We start from the raw sequence: 22212 nt of genomic DNA, 5'->3' as shown, positions 1-22212 counted from the left end.
GAAAAATCTCTGCTTTGGATTCGGAATGTCAGGACTACTCACTTTGAACTTAAGGAGAATTTCTTCTTAGTATGTACGAGATTAAACCATATGGGGTTGCCATTTTCTTAGACCCATATAGTCATTTTCATATGGCTTTTATTTGGACAATAAGATCATTGTGTAGTCCTTTTTTCCTTTTTTCATCTCTCAAACTTTTTCTCCTCTTGGGCATATTGTTCCAGGTTTCTTTTCTGGTTTCTAGATCATAAGCATTCATGCAGTCACATTACATTCCCTCCTAAATTGTAAGCTCTCCAAAGAGAGGGGATATCACTGCTTTATGTTCTCACCCAACTTTGAGTAGGGACAATAGCAGGAAACAGAAAGCATTTTCACAGAAAGGATGGAGTCCATTTGTGTCATATGGATCTTGTTTGAAACTTTACCTGTGTGGCCTGGGGTGAATTAATACAACTGTCTTTAAAATCTAGAACTGAAACCTCAGCAGATTGCCATAAGGATTCCCAGAAGTTAGGAGCTCCTCAGTAAATATAAGTATCCTATTCTCTTGGGTAATGAAGCTGACCCACAGGATGATGCCAGTTATATCCTTGGTATTATAAGCATATGAACAACAGTTCATATTTATTGAGGCCTCACTATGTGTAAGACACAATTGTGTGCTTTGGGATATTTGCTCATACATGAAACAAATGTTTAAATAAAACAGCATGCCCCACACTGGAGATGCAGCTGTCATTAGCATTGACACCTTCCCAGTATCATGGTGCCCATGGCTCCATGTGGGTTAATCTAAAGATAGGCTCAGGCATATTAAATTGGGAAGGTTGTCTTCGGATAATTCAAGCAGGATTAAGTAAATAGTGAATGAAGAGCTAGATTAAATGAGGAGTTTGGGACATGCATCTCTGCTAGATGCATTTGAGCAGGAAACATAGGCAAGACTTAGCTGCTTTAGTTTTCACAGTAGGGCCATGAGATTACACTACTGTTTATTAACTCTATTACAGAGATGTGGAAACTGAGATTAGGATGATTGAATAACTCAGCCAGATTAGGAATAGGGCTGGTAGTCTTTAATGCAAGTCTCATGGGCTATGCTGCACATACTCTTAACAACTTGCTATCTTCATGGTAAAAGCGAAGAACAAACCCAATTCCCTTTGCCATGCCATTCTTGCTATATTAGCCTATTTTCACACTTTTATAAAGAAATACCTAAGACTGGGTAATTTACAAAGGAAGAAGATTTAATTGATTTACAGTTCCGCATGGCTTGGGAGGCCTCAGGAAACTTACAATCATGGCAGAAGGTGAAAGGGAAGAAAGACACCTTCTTCACAAGGCAGCAGGAAGGAGAGAAGTGCTGAGCAAAGGAGGAAGAACCCTGTATACAACCATCAGCTCTCATGAGAACATTAGGGGGGAACTGCCCCCATGATCTAAACACCCCCCACAGGGACCCTCCCCCAACACATGGGGATTACAATTTGGATTACAATTCTAGATGACATTTGGGACAGGACATAGAGCCAGACCACATCACCTACCATTTAATTAGCTTACTCAACTGTCTTGCAAACATTCCTTAGGGAGCAAAAGGGACACACTCATAAATGGTTTTAACGTATTTTAAAAGTTATCAATATTGTAGTTTAATCATAATTTTTAAAATGGTGCATCTCATGTCATTGGCTAGGATCAGCAGATGACATGCTGTATCTTGGGGTGAATAATTGCTGCAAGCACTTTATTGGAGTTGCTGTTAGTAGTCATGCTATCTACTTTGTCCTTTCTTCTCCCATTTCAACCAACCTGGCAGGGATTGACCTCAGTAGTGAGTTGCTAGACATCAGGAGAAGTCAGAAGTAAGTGGAAGAGGGCCTGCTGTCTAGAAGAACCTCCCCCCACCCGCCTGGCCCATTGCAGTGACAACACACATGCATGGGAGTAGGTTAAATAATTCTTCTCTCATTGATCCATTCATTCATCTTTCATCCATGAATTAACTATTCATGACTGATTGTTGTTGACTCTGAGCATACCACAACAAAGAGGATGCACAAACTGTCCTGCTGTTACTTTAGTTATGGGGACAGAAGATAAAGCAGTGATCAAATGCATGAAGGACAGAATTTCTGATTGTGATCATAGTTTTGAGGGAAATGAAGCAGTGATAACATCTAACGTGGGTTATGAGGTTCTCTGAGATGGAGTGTCCAGGGCATGTCTTTTTGAGGGTGAGGAATTTAAGCATCCCAGACACAAGTTCTGACCCAAACATTAGCCTTTTCATTGTGAGAAAGGGCCTCAGGAAATTTAATAAATGTAATGGTAGGAATTCACGATAACACTACAAGAAACCAAGCTTTGTTTGTGAATGATGGGGTTAGAAGGGGTTTGTTGCTAGAAATCCCATTTGCAGGTTCTAAGGCTGGGGTTGAAGTAGAAGCAACAATCTCTTGTCTTTTGCCAAGCAAAGAACAATCCCTGGTATCTGGCAAAAGAGAAGTATCTTCCTCTGAATCCTGGTGTTGGCCATAAGCCAAAGTTCTATATTAGTTTTCCTTTTTGGTTGAGTAGGGAAGCAGTTGGATGATTAGCTAATTGTTGCTGAAATAGAAGAAAGGCAGATTAAAATATAGAAAATAACTCCTATTTAATGATTAAAAAATGAGATTAATCAGACAAAATTGTAATGAAAGGTGAGATAATTTTGTTTTATAAAACTGTAAAATTTTAGGCTGGGCATGGTGGCTGACACCTGTAATCACTTTGGGAAGCTGAGGTGGGAGGATCGCTTTAGCCCAGGAGTTCAAGGCCAGCCTGGTCAACATAGGGAAACTACATCTCTACAAAAATTATAGAAATTAGCCAAGCATCATGGTATGTGCCTATGGTCTCAGCTACTAGTTAGTCTGTGGCAAGTAGAATTGCTTGACTCTGAGAGATCAAGGGTACAGTGTACTCTGTCCTGGTTGATAAGTGAGACCCTGTCACACATACACAAAAAAGCTATAAAATTTTCATATGTAATAATATTGAAGGTAAAGTGGAAAATGTCATAAAATATATTTTAATCCTATGGTATAAATTTCTCTCTGTTCATTAGTTACAAAAATTTGAGCATAAACACTTTCAAATACAAACCTGTGCAAATGTCATAGATGGCAGGTGGTATATCACTTTATATATTTAAGCTGCATGTGGGAATAAAAGGATAAAAATAAAAGTTAAATTTAAAATTCTAATGAAGGAACATATTAGAACTACATTATGGAGGACTTTGTTCATTTATGGTCTGAGCACAGATGATGCTAAACATGGGTTGTCAACTTCAGTTGGCATACATTTAAAATGAATACACTAAACACCTTGAGAAGAAACTGCATGAAAAGTAAAGAGCATTATCCAAGTGAACTTCATATCTCATCATTTGCCTGTGTTTATATATTAATAAATACCTAAGTAATTGGTTTAATTAATCAGTATTTTATTTTGGTGTTGAAATAATGAGTGGCTGAGCATGCCAGATGTATTCATCTGATACATTCTTCCAGTCACAGGGTAGGCTGCATTAGGTGGTAATGCTTTACCCTGAATTCATCTGTAAGTTATGAAGGGAAGTCCATAACTCTGATCTCAGAGCATTTATTCCATTGTTGATAAGCCAAGCTGTTGCTCTCACTTAGTTGTTAAGGAACAAGGCTAAGAGGACCTTGATATGTAAAGTATGTAAAATATGTCCTTTCACGAAACTCTGAAACAAACAATGAGAACAACCAGAAAAAAATGCCAGAGTCATACAAAAGCTGTCTCTATTTTTTAGTGATAATTCCTCAAGCTCTTGTCAGCCACTGAGTGACCATAGATGGATTTGCAGTTGTTGCCAGTGTGGCTGATTTTGATAGGATTAACATAGGACCAGTGTAGGGAGCTATTTATTAAGATGTTTTTGTTAGTCAGTGTTTACATTTTGGGTGTTCTCTGATAACATACATTAATTCCTATTGCAGTATTTAATAAAGTGTAACTGTGCCTGTTCCACATGTCTAAACATATTCAAATATGGAGACTTTGTTTCGGTCTCTATTGCAGATACTAAATATCATATTGTAATTAGAGCTATACAGAGATTTAGCATGTAAGACTGGCAAGTCTTAGAGGCTAGCATTTGTGATTCAGTAAGAAGGTGGTGATTGGAGTGAACAAATCACGTGGGGCACAATTTTGTGTTTCTGGCTTGAGTGACCAGTTCTTTCCTCTTCCCTGCCTCAGTGCAATTTCACATTGTCTTCATTTTGTGAGATCACCCTGTGTCTTAGCCCATTTAGTTTTGCAATTAAGGAATCTCTGAGACTGGGCAACATACAGAGAAAAGAGGTTTATTTGGCTTATGGTTCTGCAGGCTGTACATCAATCATGGCATCAGGATCTGCTTCAAGGGTACAGATCCTAGTGAGGGCATCAGAAAGCTTGCACTCATGGTGGAAGGTGAAGAGGAGCTGGTGTATGCAGAGATTACATGGCAAGAGAAGAAGCAAGAGAATGGGGGGAAGTATGTGCTAGGCTCTTTTAAACAATCAGCTTTGGGGGGAATGAAAAGAGCAATAATTCAGGTAATTCAGCAGTTACCTCAAGGAGAGCATCAAGGTGCTCATGAGGCATCCACCTCTGCGACCCAAACACCTACCAACCAGGCTTCACCTCCAACATTAGGAATCAAATGTCAACCTGACACTTGGAGAGGACAAACATCCAAACTCTAGCACTCTGTCTCCTTAGGTACATCTTTAATCTTCAGTGACTTATCTTCAGTGACTAAGTTCTCTTTGGAAAATGCAAATGTAGTCATGTTTCTTTTTTGCTTGTAATGTCTTACTGATTTCCTGTTCTTTATAGCTTCATGTTGCATCTTCATCAATTGGTGAACCAGTTGATGAAGACAAGATCAGCATCCTGAAGTATCTTCTACACTTTACTTCAAGATTCTCAGAATGCATGTTAACTTTACTGCACAGTGCTGTTTGCCCTGCTCTGGTGTATCTGTGTTAACCCCAGTGCACTTTTCTCTGATCTTCCTAAGGCTCTTACCTTCTTAGTTCCTATGGCAGTGTTTAATAAAGTGTAACTAGTGCCTGTTCCACCTTGTCATTAGTCATTTCTGGAACTATCTTGCCTATATGAATATGGGCTACTGTGGGCAAGTACAATGCCTGGCATGCAGCAAGCTCTCTATTAATGATTGTTTGGCTGCTAGAGGTCTCTTTGCTGTTATCACATCCATTTGTTTGTCATCTTCTTTTCCCTAGTCGTCTTTCCCTGTACCTTTGCCCTTGTTTCTCCATGAATCAATATAAATAGTATAAGCTTTGTGCAAAACAGACCTTCATGCTTGTCTTATGTCTTCATTGCTTTCTTCTGCATACTAAAAGGCCATTACCTTCCTCTCTCTGACTCTCAATTTCCTAATCTGTATAATTTTGATAGTTATCTCCCCTGTCTGCTATTTCTGACGTTGGCGTGAACACGGATATGCGAAGTACCAGACTTTCACTCCTGTCTCATGATTGCATTGCCTTCTGCATACTAAAAGGCCATTACCTTCCCTCTATGAGTCTCAATTTCCTCATCTGTATACTTTTGATAGTTGTTTCTACTGTCTGCCATTGCTATGACAATGGCACAAACTCAGATATGCAAAGTACCTTTGGGCTAAATGTGCACAAAACCTTCAACCTGCTGCATGATAATCTCACCTTTGCTTGACTGGCTAGCTCTGTTTTCTTGGTAGTTGGATGAAGAACATGCCAACAATGTTATGGACAATATTGCTTACAATACAGATGATCCCCTATTGGTAAATAGCATCACGGCCAGGAAAAACCATAAAGACTTGAAAGAACCTAGTGGGAATACCACCCCACCTCAGGCTTCCTGGAGGGCAAGTTTCGGAGTCACTTTGCAGCTGCTATGTTCACTCTAGGGACAATGGAAACTCTGCTCATGGAGTATTTACAGGGAATATTGGCTGCTGTGAAGGCTGGGACTTCAATGCCAAGGAATACCCAACTCCTGTGGATATGGACCTTATAGAGATCTTTGCATCTCAGCTAACCTTTGTGGAGTAGATGGTTCCCACATGCCAGCTGCAGCCTTCCTGATGAGCTGAGGGTCTTGTCTATATTGTTTTGAGTTGGTTGGCACCATGTTGACTTTGAGGAGTCTTGTTATTCTGCATGTTTAGTGTAACCTAAGAAGATCCTTACCGGACATTAAAGAGCAAAGACAAGTGTCCCTCTAACAGAGTACTGGCTAAACAATTGGTATTCTCTCTGATGCTTCTTGCCTGCTTGAAAGCTCTTTTCTTTCATCCTTCATAGTCACTTCTTACATCTGACACAACCTTCAGCTTTGCATTATTCCTTCATTATCTTTGCTTGCCCCACATTTTGTAAAAACATAGTTTTTAAATTGTGACCAAATGTACATGACATAAAATGTACCATTTGTATATGTACAGTTGAGGGGTATTAAGTACATTCACATTGTTTTGCAAATGTACCTTTTTTTGGTCATCCTGTGTCCTTATTGTACTCTTTCCTGGTTTATGATGCAGTGTCTTATATATGATGTAATAAATGCCCTCTGGGTATCTCAGTCTTGTATACTCTGGTCCTCTGTTATATCATGTACAGCTTGAGGGTAGAGATTGTGCCCTACTAATCTTCCTCCTTCATCACATGAAATATTGTCTCTGCACAGTAAATATTCTTCAGTCTCCTTTCTGTCATGTTTTTCTGTATACCATGACACTTATTTGCCAAGGTTCGCTTTGACCCTCTAGGCAAAATTTCACCATTGGTAACAATGCTAACGTTCACATAAATCTTAAGTTGAATCTGAATTTTAAATATTTGAATATGTTTTGAGTCCCAAATTTGTCCAGAGCATAGCCACTGTGCCCAGCTATTTATTTTCTGAATTATTTTTTGGTAGAGATTGGGTCTTGCTATGTTCCCAAGGCTGGTCTGGAACTCCTAGGTTCAAGCAACCCTCCCTCCTTGACCTCTCAAAGTATTAGGATCACAGATATGAGCCACCATACATGGCCAAAGTTTCATATTATTTTAGAAGGTGATGAGTGTTCTGAAGTGAACTAGAGAAGGATACGTGTTATCAGAGTTGCTGAGGAAGTTGCAGTACTTTAAGTAGGGTGATCAGTGACAACATCAATGAAAACAGAATGTGGCAGTCGAGAATTTAAAGAGTTAAGGGAAGAAGCCATGATGATATATGAGAAGGATGTTCCAGGCAGAGGAAACAGCCAGTGCCAAGGCCCTGGGGTGGGAACATCCCTGTTCTCTTTAGCACAGAGCAGTGTATTTGTCTGCTCTCATGCTGCCAGTAAAGGTATACCCAAGACTGTGTCACTTATAAAGGAGAGGTTTAATAGTCTCACTGCTCTACATGGATAGGGAGGCCTCACAATCATAGTGGAAGGCAAGGAGAAGCAAAGTCATGTCTTACATGGATGGCGGCAGGCAAGAGAGAGCATATGCAGGGGAACTTTCCTCTATAAAACCATCAGATCTTATGAGACTTACTCACTATCATGAGAACAGTATAGGAAATATCCATCCCCATGATTCTGTTACCTCCCATTACTTCCCTCCCACAATTATTGGAGCTACAATTCAATATGAGATTTGGGTGGGGACACAGCCAAACCATATCAAGCAATAAGATACATGTTGCCAGAAAAGAGTGAATAGTAGGTATCAGAGTAGAGCAACATTATTGAGATATTTGTAATTCTGAGAACCAGGAAGAACAAACGGAAAGATTTCACCTGATAAATCATGTGTCAGAGTGTGTTTTAAAGCAGGACTTTGCTTAGCTGAGGCTTACCTGTCAGGGCAAGGATGGAATGAGGGAAACCAGTTAGAATCCTGATGCAAGAGTCAAGATGAAAACCTACAACTGGGAACTGAGGAGAAGTCGCTCGGTTTTTTAACACATTTGAAATAAAATTTGCTCATGATTTGGATGTGGAGTGTGGGAGATGGAAGGAAGTCCAGAGTTTTTGGCCTAAACACTGGAGAAGGTAGAAGTGATCACAGGTGACATTGGAGGATGAGCTGGCAGAGATATTCCTCAGGCATTATTAGATTTGAATGTTTGAGTTTGAAATGTCTATGAGACATCAAACATAATATATCGCATAAGGACATGTATGACAAAGTCTGAAGTTCAAGAGAGAAATCTGTGCTGAAGAGAAAAAATGTCAGCCTAGATAGTGTCGATGATATCTAAAGTTATGAGGCTGAATGAAATTATCAAGAGAGTTCTGTGGACAGAGAAGGCAAAGGGCAAAAGACCAAGGCTGGAGTGATTGGTAGTCATAGGAGGACCTGCAATGGAAATGAAAATAATTGTATACAGTGTAAAAGAATATCTGGTAACATTGAAGTCAATGGTTGAAAAAGGCATTTCAGTGAGACAGAGGTAGTCAACAAGGTGTAATTCAAATAAGTCACAAATGAGCATCTATTGCTAAGGTTTCCACTACAGATGCAACCAAAAAGTGTCATCATGCTTTTGTCTGTCTGATTGTGGCAGCTGAGATTGAATAGAGGTAGGAAGAGGTGAAAAAAGAATGACGAAAATAGAAGACATAGCAATGCAAATGTCATTGTTGACCTTTACTGGAAAAGTAATAATTTTAGTGGAGTTTGGGGGTAAAAGCACAATTGGAGCAGCTTTCAGAGAGAATAAGGTCAATAAAATTGGAATCAATATGGATAAATATTTTCAAGGATATTTTCAGAAAAGGAGCCATATATATTAAATGTAATATTATATCATATATAATATATATGATAGGAGGTAACTGAATCATGGGGATGGAGTTTTCCCATGCTGTTCTTGTGATAGTAAGTCTCATAAGATATTGTATTATATATTATATATTAATATCAATTAGTTAATATTAACATTAATATTATATTATATATAATTATATATAATGTTTGTGTATTTCAGATGAGAAAATTGTTTTATCGCTTTTAAGGTGGGGAATCTAACCACATGTCTGTGTGCTGTCGGGTTGATCTAGGGGCATGATGTTATCCATCAGTGCAGTTTAAAGTATATTACATTATCCATCAGTGCAGTTTAAAGTGTATTACATTAACAAGTATCCCTAAAATGTCTGTGACATGCGCAGCCACTAAAGTTTATTTCTCACTCATGTTCAAGGTTCACTAAGGGTTGACTGTGGCTGTTTCTGTGTCTTCTTAATTCTGGGACTCAGGCTGATATAGAAGACTCATTTCTTATTATTATTTTGGCAAAGGGCAAAAATGTGCATAACCTCATTTTTAACTCTTAAGGTTCTCACTTGCAAGTAGCCCTTTTAATTTCTGTTCATCTTTCACTAGCCAAAGCAAGTCAAATAGCTATAACTGAAGTTCTAAACTGAGTTAGTGTAATTCTTTCCAGTTAGGGGCAGGGCAATATTGAAAGTGTGTATTTGTCCCCGTGAAAGGGGAGGAAATTTCTTTATACAATAATACAACATACAAGAGGAAAGCAATTCTGATGATGTAGCAAGAGAGGGGTATTTTGTTGTTGGATTGTGGGGAGTCGATAGAATTTGAAGAGTAAGAGTCAGCTTTAGATATGGTTTCTTTCATTCCTCTCTTATGAAAAGAGGGGGCACAGAAGATGGGAATGTTATTGTCACATGGGTAAATGGGTTGGTGGTGGTTTGTGCATGTTTTCTTCAGATTGTTAGAATTTTTTCGGTGTAGTAAGAAGCCAGGTCATACGCTAACAGCGAAGATGGAGCAGGAAGGATTGGGGATTAGACGAGGGAGAAGAAGGTGCCAACTATTTAGCAGAGCGTTTGAGAGAATTCATCAGAGAAGTTTATTATTCCAGGCATCTCCATGAGCCTACTGGAGGTTTGTGGTCCTGAGTTTAACATGAGACAAGTCAGCATGATTGAATATCTTTTTTCACCTGGCTAATCGGCAAAGGCATAGCCACTGCATGCTGGGTGGAGAGGTAGATTTCACCAGGTTTGGTGTTGTGCCAAGGAAGAGTCAAAAATTAAGACTGGATTAGAACTGAAGGTGTCTGAAGGATGGTGGATCTGATATGACTCCACAACTCTAAGAAATGAAGATCCAGTGCCACCATCCCCATCATGGAAATGACAAATGGATCAAACAAAATCATTTATCACTTTGTACAAGATTCGGAGGGCTTGTGTGTCTATGATCTCAGGCCTCAGAAAGAGTAAATTGGTTATTTTTTTCTCACATAACTCTGTGTGTGTGCATTAGTACAATTTTTTATTTTTGCCCTAGAATGTAAACATAAATTTGTCAAATTAAAGCAGTAAATTGGAAAAAAAATACAGTTTTGTATTATCTGTAGAAAAAATGTTACCACAGCTATGTAGTCTATGAAAATGGAAAAATTTATTATGTATTTAATTTTTACCCAAGAGTAGTAAAATGAAGACACCTATATAATTAGGCAGGTGACTGTTAAAATATTAGATTTTTTGTTGAAATTCCTTGGCTCAGAAAACAGGTTTCATGCCATGCTGAAAAATTACTTAGTTTGATGAAAAAGTGAACAAGACATGACAGTGAAATCATATAACGTTCAGACAGGAAATAGCAAAAGTCTATTTTTTCAATAAGTGGCTGGAGTAAGTTGTCCTCGTTTTGGGTCAAGATCTTATTTTGGTGTCTCAGCTGAAGATACCCTCTTCACAACCTATTAGGTATTGTGACATTGATTAAGTATTATCAAGCAGAAAGTATTTGTAGGAAATTCTTTGTGCTAGGTAGGTAAGGCAATTGCTACCACAGGGGCACAGATTTTGAAACATTTCAGGAGGATCCAAAGTCTTACTGAGAAACTTAAGGCAGTCAGCAATTAGAGGATAAGATAATGGATGATTAACTACTACTGTGTGTGGGGTAGACAATTAGAGAACAATGCAACACACATGTTTTAAAGTGCTGATCATGAGTTTGAACAATGATGAAAAATGGAAGAAAACATCACTGGCATGGGCTGACACTGTCAGGGGTGGTGTGTTTTCTCATGTGCTGTTATCCTCTCATCAGTGTTGAGTTGGATAGTATTCCCAGGAATGGCTGCTTGGCTTCACTTCTCTTAACAGAGAATTGCTCTACCCCATAAATCTGCAGACACACCTGGATCTTGAATTTCCATTTTACTCTGGAAGATGTAAAGCTGCAAACAAAATCAAATCACATTTAGCGCCTTTCTGGACTTTCCCCAAGTACTCAGTAGTCATTCTAGCTCACATCTTAAGTCCCCCAGGGTTCAATAAGTATACTAAATGCATATTTGAACCATTTCCAAAATCTAATTCACTTTGATCAATAGTTGTTTCCTATGAATTTGCTGTGTTTTCTTCAATATAAAATACTTTCTGTGATTAATCTTTCAGTAGACCAAAGGTGAGGTAGATTACATTTATTCTAAATCATGAATGATTCATTATTTTACTGAAAGTAAACACATCTATCATATTGACTCCATATCATATTCTGTTGTATATCCTCACTTAGATGTCTTTATTATTTTTTAGACAGCTTATATGATTGTATAGAGCTTCAGGCAGTTTACATAGACAAAATATCTGAATAAAAGTACGATGATCATATTTTATTTTGTCAGTTTAAAATGATGTTTAATGATTTTTAATTCCAGAGAAAACGTGTGTGTGTGCATGCATGTGTACACATATTTTAAAGTAATGGTTTACTGAGAGGATTTTTTTTCTCTTTGTATGACTAAGATATCTGAAATTCTGCCAAAAGTTGTTGAAATACGCCCTTCTTAAAATGTCAATATGTCTATAACATATTTTTATGATATTTCAGTATTAGATATGTTCATTACCCCATGTACTAATTAGGTCTTATCTTGTGATGATGAGTCATTAGACCTATTATATTGAAAATATTTTTAGGTAGAAATTTATATAGTCTCTGACTAAAATCTTATGTTGAGTATGTGGGTAAGTTGCCTTGGGATCACCTGATTGTATTTTTATTGTTGCTGACTTTTCATCATTTTATTAATTTGGGAATAAGGACTTCTTTTTTATGGTGTATTTCTGTATCACCTTCCCTTAGATTATATTGTACAATGAACAGGCAGAAGATACTAAGATCTTATTAAAACTAGAACTTTTAACCTAAATGGGGATTTATGAAGCTAAATTAGCCTAATTGCATATTACAATGACCACAGCATATTAATCAAACATGTGACCCTTACATTTGCAATTTAATGATCTTTAATATGAAAAGCATTTTGTAATATAATCTGCTTGATGAACAATTGCTATATTTACTAATTTTTACTTATCTAATTCTTAATTCATGCAATTTATCTAATTCTTAGTAATCTATATGATTCAAGCCTCTTATAGATTTTTATCTCTACCCAGTTTTTCATCCAGCTGTCTTTCTGGTTATCTCTGCCTTGGTGTGCTTGAGTATTATTTCTGATTCTTTGACTCCAATGTACTTTGAAGTGTCTGAACTTGAGGTGGCAGAATCAAGGTACTTCTATAGAGGCCACTGAATTCGTTTTCTCATGATGAGGTACAGGAACCATTTCTCAAAGCTGCCAAAACACTGCCCCTTAGTCTATGCAAATCAGCAAGTACAAATGCATGTGACTCAATCAACATCATGAAACCACTTTTTGGAATGCCTGATGTTGACAAAATGTGATCTTGTGACAATATGATACATTTATTTAAGCCATCTTGTGGTATCAAATTGGCACCATTGACAACATACTTCTTAGATGCTAAATGCAATAATTTGTTGCCTCTCATTTTCCTACACTGCTTTACTTCATTAAATCTGTATCATTAAAAATATTTATAGCATTGCTGAAGTCACTTCCCAGGAGCTAAGGAATGTCTCCATCTGTATGCTGATCCAGTTCCTACTGGCATTTGCTTGGATGCAGAGGCCATCCATCTCTTGCCATTGATATTTGTCAATTGATGCTTTTTTTCCTTCTTTCCTGGTGGCTTAGGAAAGGTTCTGATGCTATATCTGCTACAGATGCCACCATGGCCAGCTAATTTTTTAATTTTTTTTTTTGTAGAGATGGAGTATTGCTGTGTTGCCTAGGATAGTCATCCACTCCTGGCCTCAAGTGATCCTCCTGGCTAGTCCTCCCAAAGTGCCAGGATTGGAAGTGTGAGACACCTCTCCCAGCCCCAGTGCTTGATATTTAAGAGCTTCAGGCATGGAAAGATTTTGTCTGCCTGCCACAGCCTTCCATCATTTTGGGATGTATTTGCTTGAGACAGCTGAATATGTGACAATCTGAACTGTGGTTGCTGGCAATTGGAAAATAGTAGATTGTTCTGTTGATCTGCTGGGAGAAGTACAGCAGCCTGCAGAGGAATAGAAGCCCAGGGGTTTTATCTGGCACAGAATTACTCTAGAGAGCCATGTAAAAAATTTAATTTCTGTTTTTATAATTTATTGTTATTATTTTTAGAGACAGGGTCTTGCTCTGTCTCTCAGATTGGAGTAGGATAATCATAGCTCACAGCAACCTTGAAATCCTCAGGTTGAGTGATCCTCCCACCTCATCTTCTCAAGTAGTTGGGATGACAGGCGTGCACCACTATACCTAGCTAATTTCTCTATTTTTATTTTTGTAGAAACAGTATCTCTCTCTGCTGCCCAGTCTGTTCTTGAACTCTTGGCCTCAAGTAATCCTCCCATCTAGTTCTCCTGGAGTCCTGGGGTTATGGGTGTGATCATGCCTATCTATTTGGTTGCTGTTTTTAAATAGATTATGGGTGTGATCGTGCCTATCCATTTGGTTGCTGTTTTTAAATTTGTACCTTTATTTAAATTTGTCATGCTAAATAGGAATTCTGATGGTACTGTTGGCTGAATAGGGTCAACTGGAACACACATTTTTGTTTTACAGGTAAATACGATGAAACTTAAAATGTAGCTAATGTTATTCCTGAAACGAATATGTGAAGTTCTAATTTAGGGACGAAAATTAAAAAAAAAAAAAAAAAAAAAAAAAAAACATATTGCATGTATTAAACACCTTGTTGGCTATGTTTCACCTGTAATTTCATTTGGAGGTAGCCATTGCTTCTTAACTCATGCTAACCGTGCATTAGAGCTATTGATTTTTAGCAGCTACTATGCTTTCATGCTTGCAGATCATTTCTCTCTTTGGAAACTCTATTTGATGACAAAGCTGGCTCTGTTACAGAGTAATGGTAAAAGAAATGACTTACCAGAATTTCAAATGAAATGTGCAACATACATGATGATGCATGGTGACTGCTATAACTATTTCCTAATGTTGTTATTTAACAGCCATGAAAGCATCCAAATGAAATAAGATTGAATGCCTTTCTGCGTTGGATTACAAGATTAAGCCTGTATTCCTCTGTGGCCAAGTGATAAAATAATCAATCACACCCACATCTATCATGGCCAAGAAAACATTTATTTCCTCACCTCCTCCCATAGGCAAATTGCCCCGGGAGGAGCAATATGGAAAATAATGTAGTTCACAAAAAAGCCTCTTTCTCTACTTAAGATAACAGTATCAAGTTGAAAATTAACCTTGACCTCTTAAAAGAAAGGAATATACAGTAAAATATGAACTATTAAATACATTTTAATATAATATCTCATGAAAAGCAATAATGCTAAGGTTCTTTTTGGCTATTTCCTTATATTCTTGCTTAGATAACAAGATCACATTTGTATCTGATGACTTTCTCTGATGATTTAGATATGTAAGTGGCAATAAAATTAATATATATTATAAACAGATTTAAATTATTTCCTGATGCATAATGTTAACAGCAGTAGATGTGACTGTGAGGTTTTTCCTTTGATGTTAATTTCGCTTTTACAATAATCCTCATTTTCCACATTTTTTAATTTTCTTTTTGTTATAAGGTCTAGCTGTGTCACCCAGGCTGGAGTGTAATCACACGATCTCAGCTCACTGCAATGAGGTTCAGATGATTCTCCCATCTCAATCTCTTGAATAGCTGGGACTACAGGATGTACCACCATGTCTGGCTAATTTTTTGTGATTTTTGTAGAGACGAGCCTTCCCCATGTTGGCCAGTCTGGTCTAGAATTACTGAGCTCCACCTACCTCAACTTCCCAAAGTGTTGGGATTAAGGCATGAGCCACCATGTGCATATCATTTTCCAAATTATTTACAAAGTGTTTCTCTTACATTAATAACATAAAGTACTATTTTAAAAAGACTGACTTTGAAAATAACATAGATAAAGCACTAAATGTGAACATCAGAAGAACAGGTTAAAAAATGCTGGAATATTCTTCAGGATTAGGGAAATTGAGATTTTTTTAATAAAATGATATTTAAATCTTAATAATAGAATGGCTGTACTTTTGTTTGGAGTATTTAAATCTTCTCATTTAAAACCAGTTCTGCACAGAAGTTTTACAGAGATGCTAATTGTTGTATGAAATGGAATATTATTCTGGCATTTTGAGGAAGGGTAGACATAGAGAAGAGAAAGGAAACTAGCAGTCCACCTAGGTTTTATTTGGGCTTCTTTGTGTGTGTGTGTGTCCAAGCCACAAGCTAGGTTTATTCTTGAATAAACACTAGCCAAATTGTTTTTCCTGAACCGTCTATTACCTGCAGGTACATAGACCATGGTTGTGTTCAAACTAGATAATCAAGATGACTTTTTTTGTTTTAGAGACATTTAGTTAGTTGTAATTACATGGACAAATAAAGCAGCAGTTTATCAAAAAAGAAAGAAAGGATTAAAAAATTATGCATAGGAAACGCAGTATGTAATTTCTGCCTTTCTGTTTCTGGGGTGAGGCTGTGCTAAATAAGATTAATTTAAAATTGGGATTTGGCAAGTAATTTCTATCAAAATCTCAGCAGGAGTTTTTGTTGCAACTAACAAGCTGATGTGAAAAATTTGCGTGGAAAGTCAAAGGACCTAGAACAAGCAAAAAGACCTTGGAATAGGGGAAGAAAGTTGGAGGGCTTTCATTTACCATATGCAGAAACCTGAAACCGGACCCTTTCCTTACACCTTACACAAAAATTAACTCAAGATGGATTAAACACTTAAGACCTAAAACCGTAAAAACCCTAGAAGAAAACCTAAGCAATACCATTTAGGACATAGGCATGGGCAAACGCTTCATGACTAGAACACCAAAAGCATTGGCAACAAAAGCCAAAACAGACAAACAGGATCCTATTAAACTAAAGATCTTCTGCACAGCAAAAGAAACTAGCATCAGAGTGAACAGGCAATCTACAGAATGGAAGAAAAAGTTTGCAACTTATCTAACTGACAAAGGACTAATAACCAGAATCTACAAAGAACTTAAACAGATTTACAAGAAAAAAACAAGCACATCAAAAAGTGGGTGAAGTATATGAACAGACACTTCTCAAAAGAAGACATTTATGCAGCCAACAAGCATATGAAATAAAGCTCATCATCAGTGGTCATTACAGAAATGCAAATCAAAACCACAATGAGATACCATCTTATGCCCCGTTAGAATGACAATCATTAAAAACTCAGAAAACAACAGATGCTGGAGAGGATGTGGAGAAATAGGAATGCTTTTACACTGTTGGTAGGAGTGTAAATTAGTTCTACCATTGTGGAATACAGTGTGGCAATTCCTCAAGGATCTGGAACTAGAAATACCATTTGACCTAGAAATCCCATTGGGTATTTACCCAAGTCTCTTTGGGTATATACTCAAATGATTATAAATTATTGTACTATAAAGACATGACTATGTATGTTTATTGTAGCACTATTCACAATAGCAACAACTTGTAAGCAACCCAAATGCCCATCGATGATAAACTGGATAACGAAATGTGGTACATATCTATCGCGGAATACTATGCAGCCATAAAAAAGGACGTCCTTTGCAGGCACATGGATGAAGTTGGAAACCATCATTCTCAGCAAACTAACACAAGAACAGAAAACCAAACACCACATGTTTTCACTCATAAGTGGGAGTTGAACAGGAGAAAACATGGACACAGGGAGGGGAAAGTCACACACCCGGGCCTGTCATGGAGTGGAAGGGTAGGAGAGGGATAGCATTAGGAGAAATGCCTAATGTAGATGCTGGGCTGATGAGTGCAGCAAACCACAATGGCACATGTATACCTATGTAACAAACCTGCACGTTCTGCACATGCACCTCAGAACTGAAAGTATATTTTTTTTTAAAATAAAGGTACCATAAAGCTATAGTAATTGAGATAGTAGGCAACTCATTTGGGTATAAGTTTGGATTAATGATATATAATTAATTACAGTTGGCCCTTGAACAAAACAAGGTTTAGAAACCCTGCACAGTCGAATATTCACTTTTAACTTTTTACTCCCTCAATACTTAACAACTAATAGCCTACTGTTGACTGGAATACTTACCAATAACATAAACAGCTAATTAACACATCTTTTGTAGGTTATATATACAATATGCTGTATTCTCCAAATAAACTAAGTTAGAGAAAAGAAAATGATATTAAGAAAATCATAAATAAGAGAAAATACATTTACCACTCATTAAATAGAAGTGGATCTTTTTGAAAGTCCCCATCCTCATCTTCATATTTAGTAAGCTGAGGAGGAGGAAGGAGAGAAGAGGTTGGTCTTTCTGTTTTCAGGGATGGGTGGTAGAGATGGAAGAAAAAGGTAGATCTGCACAGCACAGTTCACACCTATGTAGTTCAACAGTCAATTATAAACAGTTTAGAAATCAATCCTTCAATTTATAGTCAACAGGTTTTTTTAAATGCTGCGAAAACAATTAAAGGAGGCAAGGATAGTCTTCTCAATAAATGGTACTGAGACAATTGGTTATTCATATGCAAAAAGATGGATTTCAACCCTTAACACTTATTATACCCAAAAATTTACTCAAAATGAATGACAGATGAAAATGTAAGAATTAAAATTCTTAAACTTTTAGGAAACATCAACAACACAGGACAATGTCTTCAGGGCCATGGATTGGGAAAGATTTCATAAATGTGACTTCAAAAATACAATAGTTAAAAGAATTGATCAGTTGAACCTCAAAAGGACAATCCTTTAATGAAAAGTATTGATCAGTTTAAAGTCATCAAAATGAAAAACTTTTGCATTTTGAAAGTTATCACTGAGAAAACCAAAAGACAAGCCATAAACTGGGAGAGGAGATTGGCTAACTATATTCCTGATAAAAGACTTTTATCTCCAAAATGTGTAAAACACAACAAAACACTATTCAGTAATAAGACACAAATTATTTTTTAATTGGCAAAAATATATTATTAGACATTTCACCAAAGAGAGTATACATGAGAAGATAGTTAATATCATTAGTTATTAGACATTAGCTACATTAAAACTACAATGAGGTCAGGTGTGGTGGCTTATGCCTGTAATCCCAGCACATTGGGACGCCAAAGTGGGTGGATTGTTTGAGGCCAGGAGTTTCACACCATCCCGGCCAATAGGGAAAGACCCCATGTCTACCAAATACAAAAATTAACCAGGGGCGGCCGGGCGCTGTGGCTCACGCCTGTAATCCCAGCACTTTGGGAGGCCGAGGCGGGCGGATCACGAGGTCAGGAGATAGAGACCGTCCTGGCTAATACGGTGAAACCCCGTCTCTACTAAAAATACAAAAAAATTAGCCGGTCATGGTGGCGGGAACCTGTAGTCCCAGCTACTCTGGAGGCTGAGGCAGGAGAATGGCGTGAACTCAGGAGGCGGAGCTGGCAGTGAGTAGAGATCTCGCCACTGCACTCCAGGCTGGGCGACAGAGCGAGACTCCGTATGGAAAAAAAAAAAATTACCCAGAAGTAGTGGTGAAGGCCTGGAGTCCCAGCTACTTGAGAGGCTGAGGCACAAGAATTGCTTAAACCCATGAGGTGGATAGAGGTTGTAGTGAGCCGAGATCACACCACTGCCCACCAGTCTGGCTAACAAAGTGAGACTCTATCTCAAAAAATAAAAACAAACAAACAAAAAAACCCTACAATGAGACACAATTTTACACCCATTAGTATGGCTATAACAACAACAACAAAAAAGATATTAGCAAGTGTTGTCTAGGTAATAGAAAAAATAGAGACCCTTTATATCACCATTGGTGAGAATGCCAACTGTTACAGCTAATTTGGAAAATAATCGGCCAATTTCTTAAAAGAAAAACATTAAACATAAATCTGCCTTATGAAACAGCAATTTCAGCCCTAGATATGTATGCAAAGAGATGAAAATATATGTCCATGCAAAAAATGGTACACAGGTACACAAATAATTGTTCATAGCAGCATTATTAATAATAATCAACAAGTAGAAATAGACCAAATGTCACTAAAAAATAAATGGATTTAAAAGATGTGGTATACCCATACAATGGAAAATAATTTAGCCCTAAAAAAGTATTGATGCATGGTACAATATGGACGGACATTGAAATTATTATGTAAAGTAAAAGAAGCCAGACACAAAAGACTACATATTATATGAGTTCATTTATATGAAATGCCTAGAAAAAGACAAATCTTACAAAGACAGAAAGTGGATCAGCAAGGCTGTCACTCCCACGCACTCAGCCAGGTCTGATTTTAAAGGATATTAAGCCCCATTAAATGGAAGTTAAGTTTTGTTTGATGCATGGAAACAGCAATATCAAGTCTTGGTTTCAAAATATGTTTAACCTCTTTTGAGTTATGTAGAACTGGAAAATGTTTTTCACTCGCAAGTATTGGACATGACAGTATTTCCCCTCTGCCTTAATCCACTTATCCTAGAACCCTATAGGAAGGCAAAGACTGTTTTAATTGAGCGACACAGTTAAAGTTATTGATAGTGGGGTATGCACACATGGGCTACATCTGTCTATGAAAAGGAAACAATGGATCCAATTTTTTAAGTAATTCAAGCAAAATTAAATGTTCACACCTTTTAAATCTGGAAGCTATAAAAAGCAAAATGGCGCTCTGTACACAAAGAGCATAGCCTAGTTTTTGCTATCCTTAAGCCTCTTCCTGCATTTTGCCTATATTAAATTTCCTATGCAGATATTATTGAGGTGATCAGGTAGGTGACTTCAATTTTTATTTTCTATAACAAATTCAAATTCAATAACTTTCAAGTAATATTTAATAACTATTTTAAACACAGAAGACATAGTCTGTAATATTTTGTCCTGACTTAAATACTTATTGCAAGTAGTAGATGTTAATAGAAGAAAACAATACTGAATAATGGGTAGTTGTTCTTTAAACATGGAGTAGAGGTAAATCTTAGTGATTTAGGGACATTTCTAATTTTTAGAGATTGTGCAATTTTAAGTTTCTAATGCATGCAATTAATGTCAATTTTCTGATATTTTGATTAAAGTCCTCCCATGTTTGCTGTATGTGCTTTTGCTTGCCTTATGAAAATTTATAACCATAGTGTATCAGTAACATTTCAAAAATGTATTTAAATTATAATATGTTCAAATCAAAGTACTGTCAAATATGCCATATGCATTTCATTTAAGAATATGGGAAATACCTTTAATAATTTTATTTTCTCTTTTTTTAAAACTCACATTAGCATTTTTTTGCAGTAGCATCATTTTAACCCCCAACTGCATATCCACAGTATAGCTAATATTTTTTACAAGTAACATTTTGAATTTGTTCTTCTTGACATCTTTATGTTTATATGCATTTTGCATTTCCCTATCTCATTTTTTTGAAACCAAATGTAACCAATTTCAAGTTTTTGTGTTACATTCATTTTTTTTCTTTTACTAGGTAGCATCTTTCTCTTTTCTGGATTTTTTGCAAACATATTGTTTCTGAATTCTCTTTCATCCCTTTATTTTCCTTTTCAATATCACCCCAGGAACCAACATAAAGAGAAACGCAGACGATATAACCAGTAATGACCATGGTGAAGATGAAGGTATTTTTTGTTTTTTCAAAGCTCAACCCTGATGCATGATTTTATGTCTATCTATCTCTCTCTTTTTTTTATTTCAACCTGTTTTTCCTCCCCTTATTTAACTCTAGTACACTTTTGTGTGCTTCTTTATTTTCTTCTTGTATAGAAACCACTGTTATTTTTAACCCCAGTTACCATGTACTGTAAACAAATCACTGTGTGAAGTATAAACATTGTTTCTGTACATGAAAATAGTAATGAAATACTACTTACAGAGAAGCCCACCTTTTTTTTTCTTTTTTTGGCTTTGTCACAAGAGAAAAAATAGAATTTTAAAGAATGCATGTATAGTCTCTTTTATCCCTTCCAAATATTATTTTGTAAGTTAATATACTCCTTTGGAGCTTCAGTCTTCCTAATTAGTTTTGCAAACTGTAAAACTTTGCAGCACCTTAGAATAATTTTTTCATAGGACTGAAGTTTCAATTTTGTTTGTTTGGTTTGGCATTCTTTACAAACATATTGATTCCAACATAGTCATCCAATAATCTGCTTACAGTGAAGTACATCAAAAAGCATTTTAACAAGACGCTGTTGTTAACAAGCCCTGATTCTTTCAGTACTGCCTTTTACAACATTTAAAGAAAAAAATAAGAAGTAGCTCAGAACTGAAAAAGGACAAAAAGCTAGCTATGTGCATCTTTGTTTTCACACCACCGTTCTTTGAAAACATGTTTCTCCTTTAAATGTTTTATTGCTGTGAAGTTTATTTTTAAGGTGACAAAATTGCTCAATAGATTATCTACCAGCAGTGGAAATATTTTTCATAAAGGTGGAAGGTCTGAGCAGTCATGCAGAAAATATACACACTATTTTTATCCCCTTTGTGTAAAAGAAATTTGTTTTTGTTTTTGTTCTTGTTTTTTTTAAAAGAGAAGAAACAACAAGAAAGTACTCAAGCCGTTCCTCATTGGTAAGGCTCTATATGATTAGCTAACTGCACATTTTTTCCCATCTGGGTAGCAAAATGTATGGAATTCTATTTATTTTTCATAAACAATAAGGCCTTGGCTGGACCTTTGGGTCTCTGTCTGAAAGGCCAAGCCCAAAAGTGAGTGTTGCATTATCCTTGCTGGTCAAGCCCCATTTTCTTGAAAGTGTCTTT

At 36.8% G+C, this 22212-nt stretch overlaps 1 protein-coding gene across 4 annotated transcripts in view; it reads left to right on the top strand.

The window, feature by feature from the left end:
* The window catches only part of NLGN4Y (neuroligin 4 Y-linked), a 290720-nt gene that overhangs the window by 147188 nt on the left and 121320 nt on the right, over window positions 1–22212 (top strand). For 2 of the 4 annotated variants that reach the window (XM_009445747.4, XM_009445767.5), the window contains exon 3: window positions 21009–21068. The exons of the other annotated variants lie outside the window; for them this stretch is intronic. In XM_009445747.4, coding sequence (XP_009444022.1) covers window positions 21009–21068 — 60 coding nt within the window. The remainder of the gene's footprint in view (window positions 1–21008; window positions 21069–22212) is intronic. 4 annotated transcript variants of the gene reach the window in all.

Source organism: Pan troglodytes, chromosome Y (genome assembly GCF_028858775.2).
Source record: "Pan troglodytes isolate AG18354 chromosome Y, NHGRI_mPanTro3-v2.0_pri, whole genome shotgun sequence".
Lineage (NCBI taxonomy): Eukaryota > Metazoa > Chordata > Mammalia > Primates > Hominidae > Pan > Pan troglodytes.
This window is presented reverse-complemented; position numbering and strand designations above follow the sequence as displayed.